The sequence below is a fragment of the Sebastes umbrosus genome, chromosome 2, assembly GCF_015220745.1.
Source record: "Sebastes umbrosus isolate fSebUmb1 chromosome 2, fSebUmb1.pri, whole genome shotgun sequence".
Lineage (NCBI taxonomy): Eukaryota > Metazoa > Chordata > Actinopteri > Perciformes > Sebastidae > Sebastes > Sebastes umbrosus.
Window position 1 is genome coordinate 17,719,836 of NC_051270.1, and position 26,629 is coordinate 17,746,464.

The 26,629-nt window shown below is 38.3% G+C and overlaps 1 protein-coding gene across 1 annotated transcript in view; it reads right to left on the bottom strand.

Moving 5' to 3' along the window:
• Nucleotides 1-684: 684 nt before the first annotated feature.
• The window catches only part of chs1 (chitin synthase 1), a 33,130-nt gene continuing 7,185 nt past the window's right edge, over nucleotides 685-26,629 (bottom strand). The window contains exons 3-34 of the mRNA XM_037753451.1: nucleotides 25,985-26,170; nucleotides 25,070-25,271; nucleotides 23,748-23,908; nucleotides 23,364-23,439; nucleotides 21,609-21,727; nucleotides 20,714-20,891; nucleotides 20,382-20,478; nucleotides 20,044-20,140; nucleotides 19,402-19,523; nucleotides 18,858-18,953; nucleotides 17,703-17,867; nucleotides 17,435-17,582; nucleotides 16,380-16,445; nucleotides 16,100-16,275; nucleotides 15,944-16,002; nucleotides 13,923-14,123; nucleotides 13,214-13,382; nucleotides 12,465-12,580; nucleotides 11,157-11,336; nucleotides 10,929-11,033; nucleotides 10,688-10,802; nucleotides 8,779-8,860; nucleotides 8,455-8,693; nucleotides 8,050-8,138; nucleotides 7,850-7,931; nucleotides 7,271-7,424; nucleotides 6,909-7,013; nucleotides 6,530-6,640; nucleotides 5,101-5,238; nucleotides 4,871-4,950; nucleotides 4,407-4,473; nucleotides 685-753 (exon numbers count right to left, since the gene is read on the bottom strand). Of these exons, the coding sequence (XP_037609379.1) occupies nucleotides 685-753; nucleotides 4,407-4,473; nucleotides 4,871-4,950; nucleotides 5,101-5,238; nucleotides 6,530-6,640; nucleotides 6,909-7,013; nucleotides 7,271-7,424; nucleotides 7,850-7,931; nucleotides 8,050-8,138; nucleotides 8,455-8,693; nucleotides 8,779-8,860; nucleotides 10,688-10,802; nucleotides 10,929-11,033; nucleotides 11,157-11,336; nucleotides 12,465-12,580; nucleotides 13,214-13,382; nucleotides 13,923-14,123; nucleotides 15,944-16,002; nucleotides 16,100-16,275; nucleotides 16,380-16,445; nucleotides 17,435-17,582; nucleotides 17,703-17,867; nucleotides 18,858-18,953; nucleotides 19,402-19,523; nucleotides 20,044-20,140; nucleotides 20,382-20,478; nucleotides 20,714-20,891; nucleotides 21,609-21,727; nucleotides 23,364-23,439; nucleotides 23,748-23,908; nucleotides 25,070-25,271; nucleotides 25,985-26,170 (4,050 nt within the window). The remainder of the gene's footprint in view (nucleotides 754-4,406; nucleotides 4,474-4,870; nucleotides 4,951-5,100; nucleotides 5,239-6,529; nucleotides 6,641-6,908; nucleotides 7,014-7,270; nucleotides 7,425-7,849; nucleotides 7,932-8,049; nucleotides 8,139-8,454; nucleotides 8,694-8,778; nucleotides 8,861-10,687; nucleotides 10,803-10,928; nucleotides 11,034-11,156; nucleotides 11,337-12,464; nucleotides 12,581-13,213; nucleotides 13,383-13,922; nucleotides 14,124-15,943; nucleotides 16,003-16,099; nucleotides 16,276-16,379; nucleotides 16,446-17,434; nucleotides 17,583-17,702; nucleotides 17,868-18,857; nucleotides 18,954-19,401; nucleotides 19,524-20,043; nucleotides 20,141-20,381; nucleotides 20,479-20,713; nucleotides 20,892-21,608; nucleotides 21,728-23,363; nucleotides 23,440-23,747; nucleotides 23,909-25,069; nucleotides 25,272-25,984; nucleotides 26,171-26,629) is intronic.

Below are 26,629 nucleotides of genomic sequence, written 5' to 3' on the forward strand. Positions count from 1 at the left end.
ATTAGTGTAAATTACACCAGAAACTATTAAAAGTATAAAATATATGGGGATTAACAGTAAAATATTTAAGTATTTCTTACAATATTTCATGTGCAAAAATCACATTTAAACATCTTTAAAGGACTGGCACTGTTTCTTGGGAGCAACACATTCAAGTATTTGACTTTTTTTTTTAACCTGAGTTGACAAGGAGCTCAGATGTACATTTTTCTTGGACAAATGATAATTATTTGCTTCCATCTACATCTAGCTCATTATTGTGATTCATACAAAAACTGATTTTGATGCAGGCACATAAGAACACAAATTAATAATCACCAATTTAAACAGATTTTTTTTGTAAGCTTCCTGATAATTATGTTAAGTGTATCTTCTACAAGGATTTTTTTTTCAATTTTTTTTCAATCTGCCGATAAGGACATTGAATTAATCTGTGGACCCAATGCATTCAACCACCCTTTAAATAAAATAAATACAAATCTTAAGAGCAAATACATTGAAATAAAACACTTGATCATTAAAAACTCTCCTATCTGAGATCCCATAGTGTTAAACCTGAGCTCATGTCTCAATAATTTGATTGGCAGCCCTTAGGTGGTGAGAGGTCTGCTGGTTGGGTGCCACTGTGCGATGCCAGTGTGTGCTGGTTGTTGGGTTTCACTGGTTACAGTTGGTTGTTATGGACTACAGATCTTCACTGGTAATTTGAAGTCCACTGATGCTGGGGTTCTCCTGAATAAAGGCATCATCATCCTCCACCTAGGTGACAGGAAGGCACGCACACAAAGAAAGATCTCATTGAAGAGTAAATGAACAGACTCATCCTAATCGAGAGTTTTTATATTGTTATGATGTCTGGCTTTAAATGTTACTCATTTTTCTTTGACCATGTTTGTTGCATCTAGCGTCTTTGAGTTCCAGAAAAGCGCTATATAAGTTGAATTTATTATTATTATTAGATTTCTTTCTAATTTTTTTGAAGATATTTTTTGTATTTTTGCTTTATGTGACTAATAAATTGGATAGAGACAGGGAAGGAAGGGGAGAGAGAGGGAGGATGACATGCAGCAAAGGGCAGCCTCGTCAGTACACATTTTGAGTATTGAAATATACAAAAAGCTGCTTTGTCTGCAGAAGATTTGAGCTTTGTAAAACATAATTACTACAGCCCTGCAATTTATGTTGTTTATAAGGTTGTAACGTTACAATTATACCCAGGTAATATATAAATAGCTATTTAAATATAGATTATTTATTTTGCACAAATTAAGACTACACAAACATAAAATATATATATATAATATACAGTGCAGGAAGAGGCAAAAAAACAACTCGGCGTATTTGAAGCCTCCACCTAAATAGTGTTCAAATTTCACATGTTATAGAGAACACAAGATTAATATACATAACCAATAATACTACCTAATAGTGATGACAAACAATTACTATAAGATATATAGAGTAACAATAAATATATCAAAAGATTATTAGATTATTGAAGTGGTTGACTTTCACCAGTACTTGGTCACCAGTTCAATCACTATGGGTGCCTACATTATGTAGAGTTGGGCACATGACTTGGGAGGGATTTATATAATATACTATTTAATTATACTCCACTATATTTCAGAGTTGACTATTGTTATATGACAGCTTTAGTCCCTTTTAAGAGTAAGATTGAAAAAACAGATTTTTATAAAATAAAATCTCTATCTTGTGACCCTTTGGAGGGGCCTGGCCCCCTCAGGTTGGAGACCACTGGATTAAATTACGGAATTGTATATAAAGTAGTTAAAGTGACTGTTTGAAACTTCTTACACGTATAAATCAATCCGGGTCGGTGTCCCATGCACATTCGCGTGTGGCTACGCTGTTCAGACTCAGACACCAACACAAACTACACGGAAGCACCAAAACCGCAAAGTTATATCTAGTGAAGCCCGTCTTTCTAAACAGTGTTGGCCGCGGTCGGAGGACGCGGGGGAGACCGTAGCATTGGTCTCTGGGGCCGGAGTCTCTGCTGTACTCTGCTCCTCTGCTCCTCTGCCTGCTTGCCTTCACTCACATACACCGCTCTTTCTCGCTCACTCAGCTCGCTCCACCTCACGTTCATGCGCGCACACTACACACTGCAGAAGAGTTAGTAGCTCTGAGAATATCTAGTGAATGTACAGTGGATGTTTGTGCAGAAATAACTGCTGCAGCTCCTCCAAACCAACAGAGGTTTCCCGTGTCTTGTGAAGTGACGGGGCTCCGCAGCGAGTAACGTTATCGTCTCCTACCGGGTGCCGGTGTCTCCCTCCGACCGCGGTCGGGAGGCTGAAGCATTAAAAGCTAACACTAGGATCAGCAGTGATTCATGGAGAGACCTTCGTCTGGTCAGCTAACATTACTGCCAAGCAGGTGAAATATATAGTGATATTGTGGTTTTAGCTGACGTGTGTCGCCTCACTGTTTTGAGTGATGCTCGTTCATGTCTATGTAGAGCAAGCACAAGTGTGAGCAACAGGATGCTGACTTTCGTTGACTTAACGGCCACATGTGTTGCTGTTAACAAGCAATTTCTGATTCTTACAAACAGTCCCTTTAAAACTGTTATTGGGATTAATTATGTAACAATCTTCAATATTTTAAGAAATCTAATATTTTCAATGTCCTTCTCAATTGTCAGATCTTCATGGAATATTCTTAGTTTTTTCATTAAATCAATCTATCTCCAAGCGAAACAGCGCCCCCTGGATTACACTGTGTTGTGAGTGGGTGAATGTCAATGCGCCTGTGTGGTGACAGATGGTATTGCACCATTGAAGAGAATAACGCAGGTGGAAGTTGATTAGTGACGTCACGCTGGAGGGAGCGGTAAGGACTCGGGTAAAACATTGTGAAGGTGGTCTCTTTTTCACCTAATTAAAGTCTAGAAAGTTAGTAAGGTCGTTCAAATTAAACAAACTGCGTAGTTAGCAAGTTTTCCCAGCAACTTGGAAGCAAGACTTGGACACTCAACATATATCGGACAAGAACTACAGTGGGGGAAATATGTGACTCTCTGCACACCTGTGGAGGACAGCAAGTCTTCTTGATACAAAGGTAGGTTGAGTCAAATACTCTCCTCTTCCTGCTTGCATTGTTGTTTTTTGAAGGCAAATGACCTGTCGCTGTGTGAATGAACATAACCTTACACTGTTGTTATTGTTGGCATATTGCGTGTTATGGGGTTGCCTGAATTTCAAGAAAATAGCAAAAATCTATTTAAAATATTATTGAAAAAACATCTCCTAGCTGAACAGCTCTCTGTGTCTGCTGATATTTAGCTAACATCAAATCATAAAAGGTTTAATGTTGGATAAATACAAAGTCCCGTTAATATTTATGGTAAAATAAGTTGTTGCTTGTTCTGTTTTTGTATGTTTTTGTATTTTGACATAATATGCTATGGTCCAACCACTAATGAATCATATTTACCTCTATACTCTGTGAATAGTATTAACTTGAACCTAGGTCCTGTGTTGTGTGTTGGGTTGTGTCTTGAATATTGTTGTTTTGTTGCTGTCGCTTTTGATGTTGTGGTCATTGTTGGTAAAGATTGTAACCAAATGGCCAATGGACTGGCCATTTGGTTCTCTTGCCACCAGAAGGCGATCGAGATGTTTTGACTTCACTTTAGGGGAGTTGTTGACTCATTTCGTCCTTCTTGTATACAGTCTATGGTATAGAGTGCTCCAGGAATGAGTCCTAAAACCAAGGCCTATTGCAAGAGGCTGGGACACGGGTCCTGAGCTATGGGATATGACACATGCACAATGTAACTGGAGCTGCGGTCGTGCGTTGCTACTGGCTCAGATTTTACTGCGTTTTTTTTTTAATCGGTTTTTAGTTAGATACCTGAAATAAGGTCTGTGGTTAACACAAACTTAGGAGATTTAAACGTTTTGTTCTACGACATAAATACGTCCATAAATATCGCACTCATGAATTTTGGAGCCTTTATGTGTCTTAAAAAAGGCGATTGCCAACAAGTGGCTAATTTAAACTACTAAACGTCATCACGCCGACTCGTCCGCCTTTACAGCCTCGTTGTGTATACTCGTGTTCATGCAACCGTGCTGTAGTTGGTCTATAGTCTAACGTTAGCTTTTTACTTCTGGCGATTGCATTCACACTTCAAAATAATAAAGTGGTGTTAATTTGTGAAGATTATCTTGCTGAACTAAATGTGTAAGTATCATAAACGTGTGTTTGCCACAGAGCTTATTTTCTGCAATAGTTCAAAACCCAATGGAAACATCCCATCAGCTTTTTGTCGAGGGAACCAGAGTGATGCTCACTTCCTGGTTGGCCTACAAAAATATGTCATACCTGGAACCCTCTATATGCGTGAATGTGTTTCGAGTGTTGTTGTTGCTTACATCTTCTCTCTCTTTGTAGTCCTTCTCTGTGCTGCGATAGGACACCACGTGGATCAGAGTGTAGACTCTGCAAACAGAGAGGCACCAAGATGAAACACGTAGAACAAGTAGAAAATATGGGAAATGAAAATGAGGAAATTGATGTACAGTAGTTCCAAAAACAGGAGATGGCATTATAATTCTCCATTAAGGCAGGAATTTATTAATCAAAAGTTTCCTGCTCATGGTAGGGGAAAATATCCAGTACCAGTTTAAAAACTTTGGTATTTCTTTGCCACAGAATCAAACCTCCAGTATCGGAAAGTTAAGATGTTTTCCTGCTTAGTTTTCAAGGTCAGTCTGTGAGTTAGCTTAGAGGCTGTCAATTACAAGTCTGATATTACAGCTGCAAAAAAGTAAAAACTGAATGTGAATGAGAATATTGTGGGTGTGTGGCACATACGCAAGTTTGTGTGTTAGTATACCTGTGATACAACATGGCCATAAACTGGATAAGGAGAAGAATAGCAAAAGAGAACAGGAACATCAAACTGAGAGGCTCCACCTGTCAACACAAAATGACAATAATGGTGATTACTTTTGCTGGAGTGTGGTGACAAACATTCAAAAAGATGCCACAGTCCTATCTCTATCTCTGCCACACATGCATATAGGACTGTGTGTCTGTCTTGTCTGTCTGCGTGTCTGTCCCAACCTTGAGGGGTTCTCCAGATTCAGTTCCGTTTGGATAGTATTTAGGGATCTTGATGCTGAGGACATCACTTCCAATGGCCTGTAGGAAGAAGGTAGCTACCACCCACAGGATATTGACGATGAAATACAGGAAGACTGCCTGTGGGGAGGAAGGAGAATTTAATAGTTAATACTCATACTAAGATCTAAAATGTCTTTGCACATTGTCATTGGCCTGGCAATACGATACGTATCATGATACAGGGGTTACGAATCAATATATTAGGATACATTGCGATACTGTAAGCAAGTTGATATATTGCGATTTTTCAAAATCTAATTTTAGCAAAACTGTTATATAAAAAGTTTACTCTTTTATGCAGTCACAACAGCATTTGCATTTATGACAGTCCCTGTAACATCTAACATCATGGCACTACTTTTTGTGCAATCTGAGTCAATCTCAGCCACTGTCTGCCGCAAAGCTTTGCCTGTAAGCTGTTAATTAAAAGTCGATACAGTGTTTTTGAGAATCGATACAGTATCACAAAACATAATATTGCGATACTCAAGTGTATCCATATTTTCTTACATCACTAGCTACAGGAGTTTAGGGCCAATTTATCCCATATTCACCCTCCCAACAATCGGAAGAGAAATCTGGTCTGGGACCTTATTTGGTATTATCTTCTGGTAATGTGAGGGGTTCAGAGGTCCAGTCTTAAACCTTCCGAGCTGTCTGCTTATGTTTTTTGCAAAGCATTACTAAAGCAAGTTGTTGCAGTTGAGTCTCCATTTTGTTTACATATGCTTCCCCATGAGATCACCTGAGATCTCATGAAGTGTATTGCTCCCTCTGGCACGATGAGCTTAATAATATCCTGTACTAGTGTGTGATGCGTCATTATTTTCAAATCTTGTAGTGTGTGCATATTTGAAATTAGAGAGAAGAACATCTGTGAAGTTTCTCCTTATGTGTATGATGTAACCCGATTACAAAATCGGTTAGGATTTTAAAACTCCTGTAGTCTGAGATTGGCTAGAGCATGACTGATAAATCAGCTGTTGCACTTGAAATGCCAAGATATATCTGAGGTAATTTAGATAGTGTCATCATTACATACTGTTGTTTGTCCAAAAGACCTCACTGACAAATTGTTTTTCAAATGTAATCTCACGCTCACTACATCTTGGAATTATTTGATAACCAAACATTTATCATAAGTGTATGTTATGTTTATGCTTGTCCTTGGTCTCTCCCTTTCTGTACTAGACCCCTCAGTAGGCTTGCCACTACCAATACAGACTGTTTTAATGAATAAACTGTCCTAATACATTAGCAGTATTTCAAGGTCCAAACAAAATGAAGATGCACAATTCATGTGAGACAGAATTTGTGCCAGAAACAAAAAAAGACACATTTGCATAAACAGTAAATGCAGATAGCAGACCTTGTTGCGTAGTGACTTCAGTTCTCTGGTGACGTCCTCCAGATGTGCTTTAGTGTCAACAATAGGCTTCAGGTAGCGATCGAGTAACTTGTTCCAGAAGTCTTGCTCACCCTAAATACACACACACAAATGCATGCACACAAATATTTTATTAGGATTTATTTGAATAAAGGCAAAATTGGAACTAAATGGGTCAGTTGTCCAACTTAATGGCTCCATAGGCAATATCAATTTTATCTGACTGAGGCCATCACAAACATGATCATGAAATAATATTAAAAAAAAATAGATTTACCTTCATTAACATAATCAGTGAAAAGTAAAACTGCCAAAGCATTTACATCTACCTGGCTTTGACACCTTACCCTCAGCATCTTACCTCATCAAGTCTTTGCACTTGCGGGGCGGTGAGTGTTTTCTTGATTGCATTGGTTACTCTCTTCTCTAATTTCTCCATCCGACTGATTCTGAGGATACGCCGAGACTGTAAGATAGAGAAAGTCATTGACTCACTGATTCAATAATTCCTCTTCTCCTCCTCTTGTTTTTTAAGTTTTGTTTACATAAAATGAAAAGCCTCTGAAATAGAAGCATTCGAATGTGATATGATAAAATTATACATTGTATTTATAATGGATGTGTTATGACGGATATTGTTGAAAAAAGAGAACTGAAATTATTTTAAACCAAATCAATTGCTTATGTGCTATTATAATATATTATTATTATTGTTATTATTACATGCTCTTCCAGTGCATATTGTAATTCCTCCAGCTGGCTTTCTGACAGGACATCTTCAGGCCCCACTGTACTTAGCTCTCCATTAAGAGTGTCTGTTAACATTAAGACCAACTCCTCGCACACATCATCCTCATTTTTGTTACGGAGTGTGTATCTGGGGACAAAAAAGAAAAAACACAAAACAAATAACTGTGATTACGATTGCAATTGTAGAGTTTTAGCTGATACAACAGTAAAGTTTCTTACAATTATTGCTTGTACACATACCTGCGAGTAAACAACACACACACATAAACATAGAGGGAATATTATACAGTATTTCACTATCAATTAAATCTTTGGATACAAGTTTAAAAGTGTCCATGGGCTTGTCTAAAGCCCATGTGATAACATAATTTACAATATGTACAGACACATCTATATAAATGGATACAAACTTGTTTATTAACCTGTTTTCAGTGATATTCACTGTTCATTTTGTTCAAACTTTGCCACAGTTTTTGTGGATATTGTGACAAAAGCCTGGTGATTAAGAACATACAAAAATGTAAACTTCTCTGTATAATGTTTATTATATACCGTATTTGTTCTTGTAGATTTCTCTTCAGGTTGAAATAAGTCAGCTTCTTCAAAAACTCTTCTTTCACCGGCAGTACCCAGTCTACACACACACACACACGCACACCAATAACGTCATTATAGTATGCTATACATACTCTGTTCGAAATTGTATGAAATACAGTACGTAATTACAAATACACTGTTAAAGTGCTTCTTACCGCTGACTGGAAGCTCCTCTGTTCCCTCTAAGTCAGCCGTCATTAGGTCATCGTCATCCTCATTATCCTCTTCCTCGGATACAGATACGCTCATTTTGATGACACTGTCATAACTGCACACAGGCGCACACACATTTTTGTGAATTTTGGGTAGTATGGATTTCACAATTCAAGTGTATATGTGCTTTTGTCCTTCTACAAGGATAATCTAAATCTAAGTCAGCAGTATGTAGAAGTGAGTTTGTGTGCATGGGTGTGTTAATAATCTTATGAGCGTCAGTTTGGCCAAATGACTAAACAGTTGATTAACTTAATGGCAGTACAAGTTTCTGATGTATTGAAATATTTCGTGACCAAATAAGTTATTGATAATCAGAAGAGAAGAAAGAAAAGACAAATAAATACCTGCTACTGGAAGCAGAGTCATTGACTTTTACCGCCTTCTCGTTCGGTTTGTCAGTTGAAGGTTTCTTAGCTCTTTCGTCAGCTTCTTCTTTGGTTGTGTCGATTTTGGCTTGAGGCTCCAACTTTGCAGCTGCCTGTTGAGTTATTGAGTCCTGGTTGGTGATTGTAAGGGGAGGGGCTTGCTGTGCAGTCTGGCCTGTGATCTGTCGAAGCATCAGATTCTCTGCTTCCTCTGTTATCTGTAAAGCAACAGGATAGAATTAATGGATCCGTCCATCGATTCATCCACTGGAAGGCTTGCCTCTAGCTGTTTGGTTACAGTACCATTAGCTTCATGTCCCAGCAGCAGAGTTTACAGTTTCTATCACACAGAATATTATGGTTCTTCTTCACTTCCTCTTCGTCCCTGACAGACAGACAGACAGACAGACAGAATGATGGGACAGTGAGAAAAAACATGGATGTATAAAGAGAACTGAATACAGCGTTGGAGGCGGGCTCCTGTTCATTCCTTTGAGAGTTGCTCAGTGGCATATGAAGCCAAAATGGCTAGACTGTCAAGTGATAAAGTACCCGGATCATCCGGCGATCTGCTGCATAAAGTACCCGTATTACCGGCGATCTTCCGCATCCATTGGGCCCATAGAGCAGGTGCAGTAACGTTTCCTTTAACCCCGCCTCCCAGCCCTCGCTCCAGCCCCGGTCTAGGTCTCATTAATATGAACGGAGGAAGGAAAGTAACTCTGAATTCGGCTATTAGCGCATTTTACAACTTTTTAGGAACTAATGATTTAAATAAGGGCAATTCAAGTGTCCATACTAGGAAGTTGATTTACCTAAAAAAAAATTATCCGCTGAGTTACAGACGTCTCTTTCCTAATGTAAGTCTATAGGAAAAAGTATTTTTGGGCCCAATGGCATCACATGATCGTCATGGAAGTTGTAGTACCTCCGTTTGGCCACTACAAAAATTTGCTTCACTGCCCGTCGCTGTTCCTGGGGGCTTGATAATAAAACCTGGATACAGCCTTTTTTCCAAATTTTTTTTTCCAGTGGCCACTCACGGTATATCAGTGAAAAATCCCCCTGCAGCCCAAAAAGCATTTTACCCATAAACCACCATTGTAAAACTATTGACAGGACACCTCAAACTGCAAACAAGGTATTTCTATTATGAATTTTTGATCCATAGAGGTTTTATACTTGTGAGCAATTCTCATTGGACTGAATAGGCGCCATCTTAGCTTTTATTATACATCCAAAGAAAAAACATGTACCCATTAAAATACAGTAATTACAGTGAGTGATTATTGGGAATGCAGATTGGCATAAATGAAAACAAATTTATTCCTTGCTGTTTCCACTTGGATGGATTAAATACGTGAATCACTGATCAACAATTGACTGATCCCACCACGAAAATAGATAAATGACTGGATGGATTTCATCATCTTAAATTCTACATAACTGTACATCACATATTAATATATACCCTTAGCCCACCTTTATGTGTTTTTTAGTTGGTTTGCTATATATTTCAGATATTGGACTGTAGATACTTTATTTCTTGCCTCTTTAAATTTCAAGTCTCAGGTTAATTGTGTCTTTGACATTAACAATTCATATTTCCATTTTTCATGTTTTATGTTTTTCATATTCCTGTGTGCTTCTTCACTAGTAGTACTTCTGTAGTACTTCAGTATTAGCTTATATGTGCCATACAAGATGTTGATTGATTAAATGATTTCTGTATCACAATATGTAATCAGGATGTCGATTCTCAAGAGTTATCAAGTAATGTGTGAATGATTCCCTCTTTGGAGTTTGCGTGCATGCTGACCAGAGACCAACTTCACAATATTGAATGAATTGGTTTTAGTAACACAATCACCATTATTGCTACTCATGCTACCGGTAGGAACTACTACTTTGTCTTCTACTGTTTTTACTGCTTATGCTCCTCCTAATACTACTTTTACATGACCCCTTACATACAGTTATCTTTACTATTACAACTAACACCATTAGTGCTCAAATCAGAAGTCAGGCAATCAACTAGGCTAATAGATTGACTTTGGCTTAATTGATGATTAATTGTAAATTAGGGGGTGTTCTGGCCGCTTAATGTCATTGTAAATTAAGAATTAAGTAATTAGAATATGAATCATCAATGCAAATGATTGTTTGCAGCTGAAAGTACCACTCCTCCTTCTAAAAATGATCAGTGCATTACTTGGATTCCCTTGTGCCCCAGGACACAACGTGCATGTTAACCAGTGAGTAGATGGTCAGTAGGAGGTATCCACTGGGGATACAGATGAAATACATCAGACCATAGATAATCATCCCTGGGGGAGAAAAATACATAACATAACTGAACATAAAACTTTTAAACATAACGTAACGTAACATTACATAAAACTGTTAACATATTATAACTAAATAATGGTAAAAATAATATAATATAACCATACCACATTCCTCTGGGTGTAGTAGAGCTGTCACTAAGTACATGATTGCCATAGAAACCAAAAACAAGCCAGTGGGGGTCAGGAAGGTGCCCTGAATCACCATATCACCTAAAAGGGGAACATGGTGTGTGTATGTTCATTTAGGGGTTTAAAATAAATTGACTAAATCATGATTTGAAAAAAAAAAGAAATGTCACAGTAAAAAACAAGTCACAAAGAGTTTTTACCCACCAATGATGGAAAAGAAGGATGCAGTCATGAGGAAGGCGTACAGCACACTCATAATGGCAGCGATGGTTATTTGGGTATTGGACTTGGTTGTAAAACAGATAATGATGTAGAAGACCGGAGGAATGCATGCGACGATGATGGAAAGTGTACCAACCATTTTGAAGACAAATTGGAAAGCACCTGGCAGGAAAAGACATAGAAAGAGAGAGGGGAATAAGTAAAGAACAGATGCAGGTAGATGGATTTTATTACAAAGATTATTAATACAGATCTGCAGGGTATCCTAGTAGTAGTCACCAATACAGTTTATGATAACGTCTGTTTTGATTTAGGCCAAGTCCATGGTTGTTTCATATATAGATAAGGGCTGTCCCGAACATTGTTTTTTGGGCTTCGAAGCTTCGGTGAGAAATATTCAAAGATATTCGAAGCCTCGCGACGCAGCACAGCAGGCGGACATGTTCTTCTGTCTGTCTGTCTGTCTACATCTCCCCCTTTTCAGCATCGGGACAGTGCCGCTGCCGCACTACTGTACACACACACACACTCCTTTACACACAATAAATAGCAATGTCCATCTGACAATAACTAATAATAATAAATGTTGAATACTGAATTATGTTGTGGGATTATTCCTTATTTCATGGGCTATTTGGGGATTTCCACTCTATCATTACAAACTTCTATCTTCTATCGTCACGTGACAAAGTAACTTGTAAAGTTCTTCTTCGCTGCTCTAAAACGACAGCACAGTGAGGCTACTGTTTTGGAGCGGCCAAGAAGAATTGATTTCCCTTTAAACAAGTTGATTTTATTCTGGGGGTGATGAATTATTTTATCGGATCGGTGCCTACTCGCAGATACCCGATACATGTAGATGTACCGATTTTGTAACGCATTTCTGAGACTGGTATCGGTATTGGAACAACTCCATACAATTTATGACCCAAATTTTACAATGTGACTGCTCCCACGACCCATATTTACAAACCAACCAATCAGAATATGACATGAAATGAAGCAGAATGAACAAGTAAGCTAGCGTAATTTGTTAATTGTCATCTATGAACAGCTACACCAAAAACAGTTATTTTTCAGTCTCTAATTTCATGTAAATGCATAAAGGCTCTGACCTGAGTGATGCATCCAACCCTCACTGAGTCATACAAAGTATGACAAGGGGAAACAGAAGGAGATGAGAGAAGCAGGGACACAGTGGTATAGAAGAAAATGTTTGCCCTACTGCAGTCATTAGACAACCCCCAGGAAGGAAGGGTTTGTAGAGTAATAAACTAGACCTGAACCTACCTGCTATCATGAGAGTCACAGAGGCTGGACCCAGGATAGAGGAACTAACGGTGAACATCTGGTAGAAGATGTAAAGCTTGGAGATGGACGAGTTTCTCTTCACTGTCTCTGCACCACTGTGATTTAAGGCACAACCACATAAAAGTTAATACTGATACAATGTATATGTCATAGTGTCATAGTAGATAGCTGATTGAGGATGTAAAGTGTGTAGATATCACTCTGAAACACCAGAAAGAAAATAGAATCTAATCGGAACATAGCAATTTTTAATTCAAGTGTTTTTATGCCTTCGCACCGGCAACAGCCGCAACCGGAGACATTATGTTTTTGGGTTGTCCATCCGTACGTACAGACGTCCGTCCGACCGGTCCATTCTCATGAATGCGATATCTCAGGAAAGCCTTGAGGGAATTTCTTCAAATTTTGCACAAACATCCCCTTGCAATCATGGACGACCTGATTCGATTTTGGTGGTCAAAGGTCAAGGTCACTGTGACCTCACAAAACACATTTTTGGCCATAATTCAATAATTCAAATGCCAAATATGCTAATTTCACACAAATGTCTAATAGGATAAAATGATGAAGTGATGACATTTTGGACAGACAAGGATGAGAACTGCAACTTGACTGGTTGGCGGACATATAGAACCGTGAAGTGGTAATTTTAGTTTAAATCAGTTAAGTGACAACGTACCTGGCAAAGGATGTAAAATCCACTATTGATAATAATAAATAACACTAACCTGTGCAGAAGGTCCAGTGTATTAGCCAGTGTAGATGGTCCCCATCGCCTCCTCTGGTTGTAGAACTCTTTGAACTCCTGTGGTGAATTAGTGTATGCATCTGATGCAGCATTGTATTCGACACGCCACCCTTGTTGCAGCAATAAAGTACACAGCCAACGATCCTCCCCTAGAAACATATACACGCACACACAAGACACAAAAGAAATGTGAGAAAGCGAGGTGCACTAGGTCTGTGTATTGGCAAGAATCTGGCGATACGATACATATCATGATACAGGGGTTACAATCCAAAACATTGCGATATATTGCGAGTGTAAGCAATGCAATATATGTGATTTCTTAAAATTTAATTTTATAAAATCTGTCATAGTATAAAGAACACACCACCATATGCATAAAATCTGAGTTAAAAAAGTTAACTTTTTTATGCAATCAGAACAGTGGGATCTGTATTTGCATTTATCGCAGTCCCTGTAACATCCAACATCACAGCACTACTTTTTGTGCAATCTGAGCCCCTGTTGGCCACAAAATTTGGTGTGTAAACTTTCAATTAAAAATACATAATGTTTTTGAGAATCAATACAGTATCACCAAACATAATATCACAATATTTACCTACACCCCTAACGTGCACAGTCAAAGAAGAACGGTAAAGAAACAAAACTAGGCAAGGTAAAAATGGTTTGTGCACTTCCCAACCAACCTTGATCATATTGCACATATTCCGAAGCTCTGTTTGCAGTTGTTGTGTATCTCTTCAATACATTGTCATCCATTAATGCCGATCCTCTAAAGAGACTGAAACATCCTGGACTGCACAGCACAGAGCCAAACACATGCTCTGAGGTCTTCTGTAGCCAGTGGCCTACTGCATACTCAAACTTCTGGTACCAAACCATGGGACCTGGGATGGCAGGCGAGCAGAGATTCACAAAGACAAATTGATAGAGAAAAATGAAAAAAGGAAGACAAAAAGAGGACAAGTGAAATGAGAGACAGTCCTCAGCAGTTCATATTCACAAATGCTCATTTCTTAAATTATCTCTTTCCACTCAGTCACGTTGAGGGTTATAGAAGCTGGAGTATGCTGGACAGGACCAGTCCATCACACACAGACATTTAACGAGCCCCACTCCTACCTTTTGACAAATTAGCTTCATAAAACTTACTGACTTATTTTTGGACTGTATGAAACTACACCCAGAAAGCACCAGTGCCGGGAACTGAACCAGGACCTTTTTAATGGATAATAACTCTGCTATACAAATAAGCATTTCCAATTATGAACTATACTATGTAATGGAGTTTGTCACCTGAGCAACCAACTCATGAAGTCATGGATGAAATTTGCAAGGTCCGGATGAAAAATATGGTGTTACAATAATTCATGCAACGTAAAACGGATAGATAGACACCAAATAGCTCCTGATTGAAGGATTTTTATTGCTGTGTGTTTCGAGCATCAGGCTCTTCCTAATGGCCGGGACAGACAGGGCGTGTGAGCAGTGCGTGACGGCTGCCTCGCTGAACTGCTGCGTGTCCCACGCGTGTGGTTTCCACACCAGCCTCGTTTCTGCTGTTTCACAATAGCCATTTCATTTCATTATAAATGTCATTTATATTTATTTTAGACAGAAAAAGGTTAAGAAGCGTGTGCTCATTTGTAAATATTAGTAATAATTTACAATTAGCTGGTACTCTATTCATTCATGAAGCCCTGCAAGTCACTGCATTTCTTACAACACTGTCCTGTAAATATTTCAGAATAAAAGCCTTGTGTTAACAAATTAAGGAATTCTGTCCACAGAAAAAAAGGCTTTTATTTTGAAACCAAAGCAGGAAGTGTTGATTTAAAAATAAATCTTTACTTTTTTCATGTCTGTGACATATTCTACAGATACAGACATTGAAAGTGTAGTAATGTTGCCGGTATGAAGTCAATATAATTTCAGATGATCACTTTCACTGTCTGTGACATATTCTACAGATATCTAGACATTGAAACTGAAGTAATGTTGCTGGTATGATTTCAATATACTGTCAAAAGATCGGTTGCTGCTGTGAACCGCTCGCGGTAAAAATAGGCGAGACCTCAAATCTCTAGAAGAGATGTAGCTGACACGCAGCCGAGCCGCGCAGCTCACGCGGGCAGTGTAGCCGCTCTAACCTGTTAACATGGGCGGCGAAATAAAAACAACAGGTTCCGCAGCCAGCACGCGCTGCTGACATTCCCTCTGTGGCCTGGCCGTAAGTCTGAGGAAGAGCCTGGTGCTCAAAACGACACATCAATAACTCTTTAAACGGGAGCTATTTGGTGTGTGGATATTTGTTTTATTCTGTCTGTCTTTTCTTTGATCCCGCACCCATCCTATTGGACACTTAGGTGTGCGTGTTTTATTGTTTCTTATTGTTACAATCATTCATCCCATGCCTTGATGTGATATTTACCATTTAAGGGCATGGATTTGGGTGGCTTTCTCTCTGCAATTGGGTTACAAATTCTGGCTAGTAGATACTTTGCTACTGTGTTGAATGGATCCAGTGGAAACACCTACATAACCCCAGCTCATGTCATTGTGGTTACTCTGTATTGGCTCTACGTGCCAGCTGCACAGGGCAAGCAACTTAAAGTAAGTCAATGTCTTAGTCTTGAAGCCAACTTGAACCTTGTTTGATCAAACTACTATACCTTCTGCTATAGAGGCCAAAACAATGTCTCCTTACCCATACCAGTAGGATGGATCCTACCACATGCTGCACCCACGTTGTCATACATCCTCAATCTGTCAATGCAAATATGTTTTTTTAATTACCATGTTTAAAAATGTTTTATATATATAGTAATAACTGAAAAACAATTGTGATTTGTCTGTCACTGACCTGTCTACAAGCAGAATCACAGCTTTAGGTTGGAAGTCTGTGTCTCCATCCAGAGCCAGGATGTAAGTGTTGTCATCTGAGATGTTTTTTCTCCTGTAGTCGTTGTCATACTGAGGCAACAGATAAATCTCTCCATACATAGAGACCATACTGTCTCTGCATGGGTTATTCTGGCGCTGGACAAAACAGAATAGATATTATACATATTGAAATATTTTATACACGTCCTGCCAAAATACTAATATGTACACTTTTTACACAAAAGGCAGAAAAGTCTTACTGTGATCTTCTGGGGGTTCTTGACGATGTAGCCCTTCCAGCCGAGTAGATAGTACATATACATAATCTGAAAGTCATATACAGTAAGGTATAGTGTGAAAATCCAAGACTGGCTCTTAAAGACATGGGTGCAATTTAAATAGTGAATTTGTTCCACAGAAACTTCAACAGAGGTGACTTGTCAATTATTCATTTGATTCATCTGAGAGTCATGATGAAATAGTGTTTAAAAGAACCATAATACAAATAGAAAAGACAGTATGATTATATCTGCAATATTATAGAGCATATCTCAAATTATAACTAAACCTTTTCCTAGAGATATTCCCAGTACAATAAGAGAAGTTTGATTAAAAGTCTTCCAGTATTAATACATCTATTATAGACAAAGCCTAAGCTCATTATCAGTATTCGTCATATGTGTATTTAGTCATTCATTTTGCAATACTAAGTAGAGCTGCAAATAGTCAATTAATTGATTAGTAGGTTGACAGAATTTATTACAGACTATTCTGATAATTGATTAATTATTTCAGTCATTTTTCAAGAAAATGGGTTCAGCATCTGTAATGTGAGGATTTGCTCTGCTATATATGTGATAGTAAATTGAAAATCGTTGTGTTTTGGACAAAACAAGCAATTTGAAGACAATACCTTGGACCCTGGGAGAATGTGATGGGCATTTTTCACCATTTTTGACTAAGCAATTAATCGAGACAATGAGCAATAAGCAATGAAAAGAATCCGAGTTGGAGAGCATCTTCTCCCATCAAAAGGGACACCTGTGCAATGAGTGGATGTGGATTTAGGGTATGGCAGCCATACAGTGTGTATGAGGAGTGGGTGATGGGTCCATTCTGATTGGACAACATGAACATTGCTATTTCTCAGAAATTACTAGGCAAGCCTGTGCATTTCATTAGAGGACTCAGAGATGTCTTTTAGTAAAGCCCTGAATCTTATTCATGCAGTTTTAACTGGGAACTACTGTTGGCCACTGAATAGCATCTTGTACCATGACACCTTTAAGACCTAAACCCCGTTACTACACCATACCTGGGACCATCTTTTCTTGTTCCTGATGAGATTTTTGTCTTTTAGGTGAACATAGAGCATGTTGCCATCTGGCATTACAAACATCAGCCTGCCACCGTAGGGAGTCATAATGATCGACACCTCATCTGGTTCTTTGCTGGTAAACACCCTGAATGGATGGATAGATAGATGGTTGGTTAAAAAGAAAGAAAGATGGATGGATGGATAGATGGATGGCAGGTTAGATAGAAGGATAGATAAATGATACTGGATCAATGGATAATCTCACCTATAAACCTCTATGACAACATGGATCAAGTCAGTGACGTAAGAGTTAACCAGCCTCTTTCCTGTTGCCTTCTCAGTCATGTAGGCATCGTCTACATAAATGTGACACTCAAAGTTAAAACAGTCCTTATGGTCCTCTTTTGGATCACCTCGATAGCGGTCCAACCTGAAACGACAACAAACAACTGTAACAATACTGCAAAAGCCTCTTCAATTCACTATTTTTCTCTTTTGGACAAACCGTCAAAGCATGAAAGGAAATAGATAGAAGAATACAATTTCAAATGTGAAAAAGCACAAATGTTTTTTAAGCCCTTGAGTATCTGAAGTAATACGCAAATTAAGTGGATACGTTTAATTCATGATTAACATTTTAAAGAGCAACATAACACCAGGCTGAAAAGATGTTTCATTGTCTCTCTGGTTGAAAATTCACCTCTGATCACACACAACAATGATGTCATGGTGTACTGACAAACCGTGGAGTACACTTCTGCATCAGTGCAGCAAGGTGAGAAGTTAAACCATGTCATACTAGCTTGTCGTGAAGGAGGCTAAATGAAGCTCCAAAGTTGCGCTAAATTTTGGCTAGGAAAAACTAGCATGGCAATTTTCAAAGGGGTCCCTTGACCTCTGACCTCAAGATATGTGAATGAAAATGGGTTCTATGGGTACCCACGAGTGTCCCCTTTACAGACATGCCCACTTTATGATAATCACATGCAGTTTGGGGCAAATCATAGTCAAGTCTGCACACTGACACACTGACAGCTGTTGTTGCCTGTTGGGCTTGAGTTTGCCACGTTATGATTTGAGCATATTTTTTATGCTAAATGCAGTACCTGTGAGGGTTTCTGGGCAATATTTGTCATTGTTTTGTGTTGTTAATTAATTTCCAATAATAAATATATAAAACATTTGCACAAAGCAAGCATATTTGCCCACTCACATGTTGATAAGAGTATTAAATACTTGACAAATCTCCCTTTAAGGTACATTTTGAATAGATAAAAAATGTGCGATTAATTTGCGATTAATCGCAATTAACTTTGAACAATCATGCGATTAATCGCAAATAAATATTTTAATGCATTGACAGCCCTAAATTGAACCCATGCTGTGTATTTGAGGTGTCTGCTGTGACAGTGTCTCTAACCTGAACATGGAGGTGAGAATTTTCAGCATCTCATCATAGGTCTCATGCCACATGGTGGCACAAAGATAGATCACACAGCTCTGTATGTCATCGTGGCTGTAGAGGAGAAGGGAAGGGAGAGGTTTTCAACAGAAGCTTTAAACATCTCATTTTGTGACCATGCACATGTCTCAACAGTCTAAGAAACAAGCTTTGATCTGTTATGGCGACTTGTGACTCTTACAGCCATTGGTGCCAATGATTTCATACAATAACCACATGCGCAGATACAACTAACTTTGTAATGCAAGAAAATGTGTTTCCATGTTTATTTGTTGATTCTAAATCATCACATTTTCTCCTAGAGCATGCATTCAACTTCAAAAGCACATCCTCTACTCATGATGACATATTTTAAATTGATTATGCCTTGCATCTGCATCTCCCGTACAGCAGATGTCTGTGATATTGGGATATTTCCATATGCCTGTTTAAAATATGACCACAATAAAATAAAATACCAAATAAAATAATCAGGGAAACTCTCTTCTCAGAATGCTCTCACCTTTCTTGGTTTCGTGCTCGTGGCAGCTTCATCTTGGTGTTGAGTAGCAGAGACAGGTCAATGAAAGCGGATTCATAGAGTCGACGAACAAAGAGCTGAGACGTTCTCTCTATACGCTGGACCTAAGACAGGGTGAACCATGGAGGCATTTAGGTGTATGTCTTTCTGCCTGATCTTACCATAAGAGGTTCCTGGGTTATTGAAATGTGTTGGCCAGATTTTCAGATGTCCACATTTTCTGCTATTACCCCAATATAATGGTGTGATTGTTTTTTTGTTTCTTGTACTTTACATTTAAAAGCTTCAACAGCAACATCTCTTTCCAGACAGCGTCCCTAGACCTCACTGTGAACAGTTTTGATTGGGACTCTTCTAGGGCTGGGCGATATGGCTTATAAATAATATCTTGATATTTTTAGGCTATATTGCGATATACAATATATATTATACCTATAACCGATAAATTATGGAACACAAATTAAATTACATCCACCTCCATTGTATTGGGGTGGCGGCAGAAATCTCTGAGAGAGGGATATCTTTTTTCATAATTTAGGTGAACTGACCCTTTAAGGAGCTTATTGTAAATGAAGGGCATGGAGGCGTGTGTGTGTGTGTGTGAGTGTGTGTGCATATCGATACCTTGATCTTCCATACATAGTAGGTACACGTGACGAAGCCTGACCACATACACACTCCCTCCAGTGCCAGCATTGAAAAAGGCCATTGCAAGTAGTAGCTGTCAAACAAATAGTCCATAAACATTTTGAGCAAATTATACATAGATTGAATGTGTATATAGATGCCTGTACATAGTTTACTTTGCGTCATATGCAATTTCAGGACATTTTACTCACATTAAGCAGCACATTTTGCTAATTTATAAATCACAGAAGGTACATGAATTGTAAGGAGCACAACTGCTCACATACACACAAGTATACGCAGTTTAAACCTGATAAAAACACACAAACACGTACCTGTTGAGTGAAGTTCGACAAATGCTCCTTGTGATTTCCAGTAAAACCACAGGGGTTGTGTTCTTATGGCTCAAGTAGGACAAGCTTTCACAAAACTCTGCAATGGAAACATAGCTAAATGTTTTAAGATATTGGTAATAAGTGAAATCACACAGAGCCTCCCAGGTCAGTACACATTTGCAGAGTAACTTGTAAGATTTCTCACAATTCACCACTAGCAGGTATGTTTCCGCTTTCTGATATATGACTTAGATAACTAAATTAAACTAACTTGGATCAAACAGAAGTACATTTGAGCAGAGCACAAGCAATTGTTAAAAGGATAAACTCACCTGTGATGCTCCCATGCTGCGCTCCGTCCAATTCCTTTGCCTGGGTCATGAAAAGTATCAATCCCAACAGAAGCACTGCAGGTCCCGTGCAGCATACTGGCAGCGCAAAACTCATTCTGACAGCATGAATCTTACAGGCCACCACACCAAACCAGTGACAGGCTGCTGAGCAGAAGGCCTGAGGCAGGAGGCAAGGGGAATATTTATTAAGCCAACTGCAAATTACTGTCAGGAGCACAAAATTCAGTTTAGATGGTTACTTTAGACTGCACTTGTAAAGGAGCGCCAGTAAGATCTGATTCTGATCACTGATTGAGTTAAACCTGCTGGAATTATTAAGATTCAACGTGGGGGATTTTTAGTAGTTCTTAAAAGTTTGAACCACCTTTGACTAGATTAGAACAGGAAATAAATCTAAAGGAATAATACATATTCAATCAGGAGGCCATTAAGAGAAAAAAGGGTAAAATCAAGTTAAAAATAAAAGGCTATTGCATTGTCTCGCTCAGTGTGTGTCCCCTAAAACATTGTAAGAGATTCTACATCTACTTTTATCAGACGCTGAACTTTATGCGCAATTTTGTCTGCTGCAGTGGTCCGTCTGCATTGTATACATTTCTTCCTTCATTATTTTGAACCTCTAAATAATGTTTATTGCATGAGCTCAAACACACATTTTTGCTACTTCTCTTAAATTTGACTTGTGCAAAACCTAGAGTAGATATAGATAAATGCAATTTGACCATTTAACACCTAAAGACTGGCTGCAAATCCTGAGTGATTAGACCCCAAGGGGAGCAGAGGAAGAGACCCATGACTCATATGCATAGTCCATACATACCTACTTCCTGTCTCTAAATGTTTATGTCTGTTTTTCTGTCTTCCTTCTACCTACCTGTAAGAAAAACAGCACCAATCCTACTTGCAGTAATTCCCAGTCGTTATCCTGCAAGTTAAAGTCCGACCAGATGATGGATTTCTCAATAAGCACATGGTAGAACAGGTATACCCCTCCTACAACAGAATACATGGTATCACTGATGTAAAAGAGACAATCAAACAAATACAAGTATGTATAATATACAATATAAAAAAGAGCATTGAGTGTAGGCCTGCACGATATGAGGAAAATCAGCGATGTGCGATTACATTGTTCAATATTGCGATGACGATATGACTTGCGATGAATAAACAAATATTGTGCATATTAGCTATACATATGCATACATTTTAAGTATAACTAAGCTAAATTTTGTTTCTAGAGCAGCAACAGTAATGTTTACAACAGCAAAGTCACTATATAATAGTGGTGGAACGGTACATGTATTTGACCCAAACCGTTTGGTACACAACGTTCAGTTCTGTCCGCGACATCCTCTCAGTACGCCGTTACCCAAATGCTGTAGCGGTCTAGTAGGTCATGACAGTCAAGCCAACAGCCTTAAGATGGAACATTACATTTACATTAGACATTTGTGATTTTATTTTTGTAATTTATTTTTTGTTATTGACAATATGTCAGTATTTGAGTGCCTTAACTGTTATAATAAACAATATGACCAATGTGCCACTGTTGAATGAGTGGGAGATGAAAAGCTACGTTTTGCAGACGCTCCCTCTTTATGAGAGCCACACAGTGAGCATCTCTCTGAAGCACTGACACAAGCAGTGACAGATTGGAAACTGGAGAGGGGCAACAGCACAATCCCTGTTATGTGTTTTATATTTATTAATTATTTTTAAATAACACAGTGGTACAGAAATCCAACCGTATTCCTCTCCAAATACTGCACTTTTTGAGTGGAAAACGAATCTTTCAATTAATAGCTGATAATCAGGGAATTGAGACATACTGTATGTTATACTGTTTTTTTTTAGTATAGTTCTGGTTGAGCTTATGCTTCAATTTATGGCCTGCCAGTTGATGGCCTTAGCCTATAATTTCATCATATTTATATGAAAACAACAAAGCTGCATTTTTTATTTGTACTAATTACTGTGGAATACCTATTCTTTCAATTGAGATTTGTCAATGAAGAAGTGTTTTATGATCTTTATGCAAGCCAAATTTTTGTTAAGGCAAACATTTGAACCCAAAACCGTGACCCCAAAACCGTGATATGAACCGTTCCACCCCTACTATATAGACTCATTAATATCTCACTGGAAAAAATCTTGCATGTTAATAAACGATGTGAATCACTGCAGGTTCTATGTCTCAGCCAGCAGATACGTTTACAAGTAAGAAATGAGGTAAACTAACCTAAACAGTTAGACTACGTAACCTACTGCCAGCTTTTGTTTTGCAAGAAACCCATTGAGATTCAAGTAAATATGAGGAAATTAGGCTGTTGTATAGAGAGGAATAAAAGTGTTTTGTTGAGCAGAATAGAAAGAATAGCTTTACAAAATTGAAAACAACAACTGAAGTCTTCATCACAGCTGGAGAACATCCTCTGCAAACCATCTGCACCTCTAACATCACAGAAATCTGTTTGAACTCCTGTGTAAATGCTGGAAATGAGATGACGAGAAAGCGCGGCAAAACACAGGGATGTCGGCGTTGATGATACATTTCAAGAGCCTGTGTTATTTTGTCAGCATGTTTTGTTGAATGTTGTATGTTGATACATTGATGGCAGATAATTACCTGTCACTATTATCCTCAGAATACTGCTGATGACAAACACAAAGTCCCTGAAACCGTCCAATTCTGACAGCGTATCCTGCAGGGAGACAGAAAGAGATGGAAAGAGTCTCACTGATCATGTCAAGTCAATAACATTATACATAAATATATACTAAAAATGGCCCAAAACAGTTGCAATTAAGATAACATTTTATATTTTAAGGCTAGGGGTCAGTGGTGGATTTCAGGTTTTTAAATAATCAACTGGTAGTCTTCAGTGGGATGAATGGACGGAGTAAACTCCAGTTTGGTTGCTGATTTTTAAAAAAAAAGGTAGTTCTCTAGTTTGGAGTTTGGTACAGTGAAGACAGGGCAATTGAAACACATTATAGAAAAACACTATACCTGCATGCGATTAGTAGCTTGCAGTGGATTTTCCCACCAGCAGAGGGAGATGAGGAATGATGAGAAAATTCCAAGTGCAATGTAGATAAAGCAGTCGGTGCTCTGTCGATCCACGTATGATGTAACACGAACATAGTAGTCAACCCCCAGGAGGCAGTAACCTGTTAGTCAGTTAGTTAGTTAGTTAGTTAGTTAGTTAATTTATTAAATAGTTAAGCAGTTTGTTAGTAGCTCTGTTTCTCTGTCTATCATGTCAGTGAGTTTGAATGCAAGCTAATTACTTCAAAAGTACAATATTGAAGTAGTTGTCAATTATAAAAATAAAAACGATACGGCTCAGTCATCAAACCGGTCTCCTAGATTTACATTTATAAACAAAACCAATTTGCAATAGCAAACACACCTTGAACGAAACATAATGCAGACCGGATTACGTTTTCTACTAACATAATGAGGAAATGTTGTCGATTATCATATCTGGCAAGCGTCAAATGTTCACTGACAACATATTTCTTTTGTTTCCCGCAAATATCTTATCTCACGCTACAATATCCACTGTGACTACAGCATTATTAAACTTTTTTATGGTTAGACCTGAGTTTATAGGCCCTGTCAGTAAGTTCGGGAAGGAAAAAATGTTTTTAATATTTAACCAAAACCAGGATCTTTCCCTAACCTTAACCAAAGTGTTTCAGTTGCATAAACATAACCACAGATGGGTGTCAGGATGTGAACCCTGGACTCTGGTGCCCAAGTTCTGCATTTTGTACGCCCACTTTCCACCCAACCACCAGTTTTCAAACATATTTTCTAAACAATGTGAGCTGCTGAGGTGTTTTTCCTGAAGCTTGTAACCTACATGCAACTTGTATTTGATTGCTCAAATCACAACTTGTCAGTGTTGTCATGCCAGTTAGTAAATCTTACATAATTCATCTGAGACAGTCACAATGAGGGTGGCAAGTTTACTGAACCAGACATTGCATGGAAAAACAAGTGAAAGAGCTGACTTGACAGATAATTAGAGACACCTCAGTTCAGTCAAACCCTGAAGACACGCACTATAACTGAAATGTGTTCAAAACAAGCGGGAGAAACGGAGCAAAACAATCAGTATGACATTTAGTATTGCACATGTTCCTCTCGCTGCTTCACCCCCTTTCTAGTTATAATGATGAAAAGACATGTCAGCATTGCTATTAAAAAAACAACCTCCTATGAGCGTGTTTTCTGTGAAGCGATATTAGTATCATGTTTAAAAAGAGAGACAGGCTGGCAGACAGACAGTGTTGCAGATAGACAGTAAATATAAAGAGAGTTACCAGCAATTGTGAGAATGAGGGAGCAGATTGGGAACAGGATTTTCCAATTCTCTCTCTGTAGTCTGAATACTATCTGCAGAATGGCAGAAACAATACAGACTCCTCCACTGATGAAGAGATTAGTCAACACATCAAACTCGGGCATAACGACTAGCACCAGGATTGCAGTACCAAGAGAGACCAGACACTCAATGGCACAAATCTGGAAAAGACGCAAAAACACACATTACGTTTACATACTTGGAAGTAAATCTATAGGCTATAGGGTGGGTGAAAGTGTCAAATTTAAGCATTGCATTAAGATTTAGATTGACATTCCTCATTTTTGTAAAACCATGCTGACACTGTCCAGGATTGGCTTAACAATCAGGAAATCAAACTAGTCTCTTTTCATATGTTAGGTGGATTTACTGAATGCACTGATAGTGGCAGTGAGGAACTTGCGTGTTTCCTGTGTGCAATCATTTTTGAAAACCACAAGAAGCATGAATCTCACTGTGCACAAAATGGCCTATCCTCATCAAATTACAGTGTGTCTCAAAACCGTATGACCCATTGGCATACTATGGTCAAGATCTGCTAATTGCACATGCATTTGTAAGATAAAAAAACAGCCTTTATGTTTTTAAAAGATGTGTATTGTCATGTCATAGGTTTAGTAAAGCTGAATATTAGCGTGGACCCATTTTAAAGTATTCCCTAAATTGTCTTCCTCATAAAGATTAATAATCTGAGCAGCTGAGTAGAGTCATAAATAATGAATGCAAACAAATACTGCTGTAATATCCTTGTAATATTGCTACCATGTAAGGTTGTAAATGAGGATTTATGATATACATTTTCCACTATCTTATTCATTGTCATTACATGCAAAGCAGATTCCACAATAAATGAGTATGCTTTAGAAAAACGTACAAATGACATGGTCTTGAAGTTGGGCTGTACAAAGCTCTTGAAGGCACATCTCCACAGTGATTTCATAAACACCAGGAAGTTGGGCCAGACCAGGCAGAAAACCAACATCAGCATGTAGAACTGTTTTTCCTTTGCGCTTCGCAAGGAAGTTGGACTGGACATCGTTGACAACACCAAGAGAGAGCCCTGATTGAACAGAGACCAAGAGTATACTCGTTATACAATTCATGAACATTTCTCTCTTTGTTAAGATTGAGATTGTAGAGAGACCCTAAAAGAGCATTTGACTTTTTCACTGTCCTTTGTTTTGAGTGCAGTTACAGTAAAGGCTACTGTAAATATAAAGACGATTTACTGGCAACCGTTTCCTGATTACCTTTTTAAGGATCCTTCATGGATTATTGTCGTCACTTACTCTTCACCAATAAGGAAGTTCATCAGGTTGAACAATAATCAGTTTGCTTTTTTTATTCATTCATTCAACTTTTATTTATACTTTAGAGATCATTGAGGGGCGATCCTCATTTACAATGACATCAATTCAATTACAAAAACAAAGAAAAGGAAAACAAAACAACGACAAGCAGATATACAAACAGAGAAGAGGCAATACCATTATACAATTTGTAAAAGCCATTACAAGTT